Source organism: Cyprinus carpio, unplaced genomic scaffold (genome assembly GCF_018340385.1).
Source record: "Cyprinus carpio isolate SPL01 unplaced genomic scaffold, ASM1834038v1 S000006481, whole genome shotgun sequence".
NCBI classification, from domain to species: domain Eukaryota; kingdom Metazoa; phylum Chordata; class Actinopteri; order Cypriniformes; family Cyprinidae; genus Cyprinus; species Cyprinus carpio.
In genome coordinates, this window is record NW_024879156.1 from 1,389,278 (window position 1) to 1,395,448 (window position 6,171).

Genomic DNA, 6,171 nt, shown 5'->3' on the forward strand with positions numbered 1-6,171 from the left:
ACTGATTATGAGAAAGTATTTAATTATTGAGAAACTATCTGATTTTTTTTCTTTTTTTTTTCTCTTTTTTTTAACATGTAATTGGTCTTAGTACTTAGTGTAGAATCTGAAATATTTATTGTTCATCTCACATCATGTCTGTTGGAAATGAAATGTTTTTGGCAGAACTACCAGAAATCAAATAGAGCTCACAGCAGAAGGAGAGGACAGAGAGAAGACGAGAGATCCAGAACCTGCAGAATGAAACACACTGAAGAATAAACAGGTTGGTGTTTACTCTTGATTCTTCATTCAGCATGCTGCAGAAGCCTGTGCTCTACAGTAAACAATGTGATTGCTAGCAGATTACATGTCAAGTCTGCACTAAGTTTCATGACCAAACTACTGACTTATAATACAAATTATCTTCAATAAAAAAGATCATAATTAAATGTTAAACAGAAAGGTTTAATGTATCTGCTCATGCACCACAAAAACTCAAACAGAAAGCAGAGAAGCGCTACTTAATTAGTGCACTTTAGGCTTTTCTCTGCTTGGTTCTTAGTGATGGTTTTCCAGGATGAAGGTATATCTCCAGGCTCTGCACTGTACACTTTAGCAAACTGCTCATTGAAATTTGCCATCACATATTTCCAGTAGGCTGTGCCTTCAATGCTGGGGTCAGGCTGGATTTCCCAGTCTGGATAGATCTCTTTGTATTTCTTGTATGGATGCCGCTGACCTTTTGTTTCAGTGCAACTAAAATATAATTCACTGTATACTGACGATGAACAGATGGAGTGGTTATGTTTGTAGCCTCCGAGACCCTTTGGTCTGTGGACTGAGACAAAGTGTTTGGTGTGGGCCTCTCCGCCTGCCTCACATGGTGCATTACAGAACGGGCACTGTTTCCCACAGCCACACACCCGTTTGAACAGTTCGTCCTCTGGTTTGGGTCGTAGGTTTCCAAGTTTGCTCTGAATATCTGTTGCCTTATAACTTTCCTTCAGTGACCAGTCCATTTCCTCCACAGAACCTTTCAACATTTTTGCAAATTGTTTCTCATTGACATTGCTCAGTGACATGAATGCATCCACTGCATCCCTAGGAAACACAAGCCTGTGTTCAAGTTTCTTGCAAAAGCTCTGAGTGAATTTCTTGATGTCATTAGTCTCTGTGCTTTGCTCTGAGTCTGTGATGGCCTGTATTATTTCTCTGGTGACCACACTGAGGAGACGTTCCTCCAGTTTTGACATTCTGTTCTCTGTTGAGAAGTGTTCTGTGATTATTTTAGAAATTGAGACTTTCACAAAATATTCATAATGGTCATTAAAATGTGCATATATTTTAAATTCAAAATCATCAAGAAGATATTTCAAGATTGAATACTGAAAAGCTGTTCTCGTTCCAAAAACTAATGCATTTTCACCGGTCAACATCTCTTCAGCTATTTCTGTGCTCAAGATCTCAGACATGTATGTTTGCACAGCAGGTTTCAGACAGTTATTCAGGAATTCATCAGCTTTTTTCCGACACTGGTCCCGCTCATGGAGAAGGTCTATGAACCCAGAATGATATGTTTGTTTAAATCTTTCCAAACTGATGAGTGGGTCATTGTCCTGGATAAACTGTGAGTGAATATCTTGAAATTCTTTTCCCGTGAAGCCACAGATGTGTAGTTTAAGAGACAGTTCAAGATCTTCCGTGATCCTGTGATTTTCATGAGCCTTAAGATTCTCATCAATGTTGTTCAGAATTTCCCTGATGTATGTGTCATCATAATCAACCTTGCTTGCTCGCTTGTCATCTACATATTTTTTACAATCATCAATTATTCTGTCTGACATCTCTTGAAGTCTTTTGCTCCTATCTGGAGGAAGTTCACTGACTCTCTTGATTTTTGGGACAACAAATTTGTCATGGCTAAATGCATTCAAATCTTTTACTTTATCCAAGTTTTCAGCCATTGAACTTCCTCTTGGTTCAAGATTTTTCCTCAAATTATGCAAAACTTTGCCCATGATATCTTCTTGTTGGAGCCTTGTACATGAAAGTGTCTCAACAGTTTGTGTCCACATGCTTTCGAAAGCTTTATCCAGTGTTTCATCTGACATGTCTGAATTGTTTTTGCGGCAATCTTCAAGCAAGCCTAGCACTTTCTTCTCCATTGTATCCATGCATGTTTTCTTGATTCTCTCCACCCTGACTGTTGCATATCGACGTGAAAGAGCTGCATCCAGTTTTCTTTTTATAGAATTTGACAGTTCTGTTCTCAAACACTTGGCACTATTTATGAAGTCTTGTCGATATCTTTCCACGAGTTCAACATGATTTTCTCCCTGTTCGTAATATGTTGTGATTTTGTCTATAACGCCCTTTTCACCTTTTGAGAGGTCACTCTCTGCTCTTTTCAACAAAACACAGTGAACATCTTCAATGGTGCACTGATCAGGGATCTCAAATTTTCCATGGTTTAGGATTTTCGTTTCAGCTTCTAATGTCAATGTGTGCATTTCCTTTCTCAGTACCCAGTCCCATCTGTTGTACTCAGTGCACAGTTTGATGTAGGCATCAGCCACCATGCTGTTTCTGAAACTAAAGATGAATTTCTCAAATTTCACAGCATTCCACAAGATTTTGGTCCATTCAAGAAATTCACAAATGCTCCCTGACTTGTGACATTTGAGGGTTTGAATTATATGTCTTTTAAGGGCATACACAGACTCACTATACCCAGAACTCACTTGTGCCATTGGAGGATTTCCATGCCACAAACCAGGAATGTAGTGATCACCATTCTCAGTGTCGTACTCCATTACATCTGTGAACTTCTGTAACTCCAGTTTGTTCTCCATTTTGGCTGCTGCTTGAGTCATTTCATTCAGTTGCTTCAACAGAAACTGTCGATCTCTGATGTTTGAATCATGGGCTGAGACATTACCTACATTCTGATGTACAAAAAAACACTTGCGCTTTTTACCGATTTCCTTCATCCTGATGAAGGCGTGAACAACAATCTGTAAAATGTCCTTCATCTCTGTGGAATTCTCCATGGTGATATTGATGATTGTAACATCACTCAGTCCAACAACAAGTGTTGCCAGCTCATTGTCATGCTCCTGGCTGTTGTCAAGTGTTGCTAGTTCAAGGGATTTGAGTCCCTCTGTGTCAACTATCAGTAAATAATCACAGTTGAGTTCTGGTTTGAAATCGTCTTTCACTTTGATAAGCTGAATAATTGCTCCTCTGGTACATCTTCCATTGCTTACGGCAAACTGAACTCCAAACATGGTATTCAGCATGGTAGACTTTCCTGAGCTCTGGACTCCTAAAACTGTGACGACCACAATCTTATTGTTAGGCTTCACTAATGTGTTTAATTCAGAAAACACACTGGTCAGCCACTCTACAGGTATACTGGAAGCATCTCCATCAATAAGTTCCAGTGGAAAGCCATCCAATAGTAGTTCAGCACACAGTTGAGGCAAGTGCTCCAGTTGGTTTTGGGATTTTTCATGTTTTGAGTGAAAGACTGCTGCCTCATAAAGCTGACCCATCTCACGAATGAAGTGTTCAGTTCCTAAAGAACTGTTTGAAATCTTTCTGTCAAGATCAGCAATGTCCTGCTTGTGTTCTAAAACAACATTTACACTACATTTCTCTTTATATTGCTTTCTGAGGTTTGGAATTACTTTGCGAGAAAGATTCTCCAGGTTCATCCGCATCCATTTTAGGAAATAAGCTCTTTCCACTCTTGGACATGATATTGCTTGTATAAAGGTATTCATTTTAGCAGACATGTCCTTTTTGTGTTGTTGTTTTCTCAGTTTCAACTTTTCAGTCTGAATGTGGTCTTTGTACGTCTCAATACTCTGATCCCCTACTTTCTTCATTCTGCATTCCTCCTTCTCTAACTTTGCCAACATCTTCGAAATCTCTCCCTGCAGTGGCATCTCTTTCTTCTTGAACTGTTGTGTATCTGTAATTTTTGATGTAATTTCATCTGCTCTTGCTTTGGCTTTCTGACATTCCTCAGCATCCTCATCCACTATGATCCCCAACTCTCGTGCAGTCTCAGCCATACGGACGATTGACACTCTGTGAATGTTTTTCTGAATTGCATCTTGCATCTTAATTCGAAATTTGTTGACAAAGTCTGCGTCATTCTGCTTTGTTTTAAAGAGGAAATTGTGTCTTTTCAGATTAAGCTTTTCAGCTGTATTTCTTATATATTTATTGCTTGAGTCCCCCACCCAGAACAGCTGATGCTTCAAATCTTCGCTGGGGACTGAAATATACCGTGGATCTGGAAGTTTGTTTTCAAAGAACACAAACACTGCAGTAGATGTCTTGCAAAGAAAGGAGTACTGTTTTTCAAAGTTCTGGATGTCACCTCTCAAGTTTGCAATAGCTACAGGCTCAGGAAAGACATCAATGTTTTTATTACCACAAGGAAAATACCAGCTAATCTCCACCAAACCATTTGCGATTGTCTTTGGGACATCACCACAATCCACGTTATGGTGTATAAAAATATCAGTAGACTGTTGTGATTTGCTGAGCAACTTGTTCAAAATATGGGATTTGGAAATGTTGCATCTACCCAGTCTTACAAAAGACACTAATGGCAAGTCTGACAGAGCAATTCTTTCTTCCACAAATCCACTTGCATCGGTCAGTGACTGTGGTCTGTACTGTTGCACAATGCCTCTTATTGCCCACACCATTAGTGTGATCTGGTTCTTATCACTGTTTGGAAGCAGCAAAGGTACAGCAAACTGACACATGGACATTTTCAAGATCATTTCCTGCTGAAGAAAACTGTCAGAACAAAGGAACAGGGCAGTAAAAATGTCCAAAGGGTTTACTTGAGCACCGTCTGATTCATAACTTTCCTGGTCATCATCTTCCTCCCAGTCTGAATCATCAGCATCTGCCCTGTGTTGTGAGGAACACTTCACACTCCTCGCTGTTGTTTTTAGCATCATTATTCTCTTCAAAATCACCCATGGCAGATCTGAAACTGTTTGGGCATCCTCATCTGTGATGCTGTCCTTTCCAATCTGCAGCACATCACTCAAGGTGATCTTCTTATCATAGTACTTTGTCAAACTTAAGTTTTGCAGGAGTTTTTTCAGGATTTCTGTAAATAAGAAAAACAGACATTACAACTGCCATCTCAGTCATCTTGCAATTCTGACCCTTTTCTCAGAATTGTGCTATATACACTGATGAGCCAAAACATTATGACCACCCAGTAGAATATTGCCCAAAGCATCACACTCCCTCCACCGGCTTGTTGATATCACAGTGCATCCTGGTGCCATTACTTCCCCAGGTACATGGCCGTCCAGGGGATGCAAAATAAAATGGGACTCGTCAGACCAGGTGATCTTCTCCCAATGCTCCAAAGTCCAGATCCGATGTTCATGTGCCCAATGTAGAAGCTTTCAAAAATGGACAGTGGTCATTATAGGCATTCTGACTGGTCTGTGGCTACACAACCCAATATGCAGTAGAGTGCAATGTGGCGATAACCATCACTAAACTTTTTAGGGACTTGTGCCACAGTAGAAATTCTGTTGGCTTGAACCAGTCAGGATAGCCTTTGTTGCCCTCGTCCTTAAATGAGATTGGACACTTCACATCCTTTTGTCAGTTTGTGGTTTGTCCCTCCTGGACCACTGTTGGTAAAGTCTCTGTTTCTGCGGAAAACCCTAGCCTTGCTGTTTCAGAAATACTTTGGCCCAGTCGCCTTGCCACAACAGAGACTGCCTTGCTCAGATCTTTATTTTTTGCCCATTTCTCCTGCATCTAACACTGATTAAGAGAACTGATTGTTTGGAGATGATCAACGATGTTTGCTTCACCTGTGATTGATCATAATGTTTTGACTCATCAGTGTATTAAGTTTTGTATTATTTTATTTTTATTGTTTGGCAGAAGAACACTTCTGTATATTTTAGCAGACTTTTAATTTACTTGAATTTAATAAACTTAGGCATGGTTTTATTTTGTTTATTTCCACTAATATAAACTCAATTTATACTTTTACTGTATAGTCAATAATAATATTTACCCACAAATTGTTCTACATACTGACTCACTTTTTTCTAGAGAGGGCACCTGTTCCATGTTGCCATCTGATTCAGCACTGGTTTCATCACAGAGGGTATCGTCATGTTCAGACAT

At 39.6% G+C, this 6,171-nt stretch overlaps 1 protein-coding gene across 1 annotated transcript; it reads right to left on the reverse strand.

Annotated features, from left to right (window-relative positions):
• Positions 1-460: 460 nt before the first annotated feature.
• On the reverse strand, positions 461-6,171 carry LOC122143668 (up-regulator of cell proliferation-like). The gene is made up of 2 exons (XM_042754236.1): positions 6,087-6,171; positions 461-5,122 (listed from the first exon to the last, which is right to left on the reverse strand). Exons 1-2 carry the CDS (start codon positions 6,169-6,171, stop codon positions 504-506), a joined length of 4,704 nt encoding a protein of 1,567 aa, XP_042610170.1. The 3' UTR covers positions 461-503.

Excerpts from the sequence above, each read along its gene's own strand:
- LOC122143668 (XM_042754236.1), bottom strand. The coding sequence starts at position 6,171 with ATGTCTGAACATGACGATACCCTCTGTGATGAAACCAGTGCTGAATCA. Across the intron at positions 5,123-6,086 it reads GGTGCCCTCTCTAGAAAAAA|AAATCCTGAAAAAACTCCTG; the intron begins GTGAGTCAGTAT and ends TCTTATTTACAG.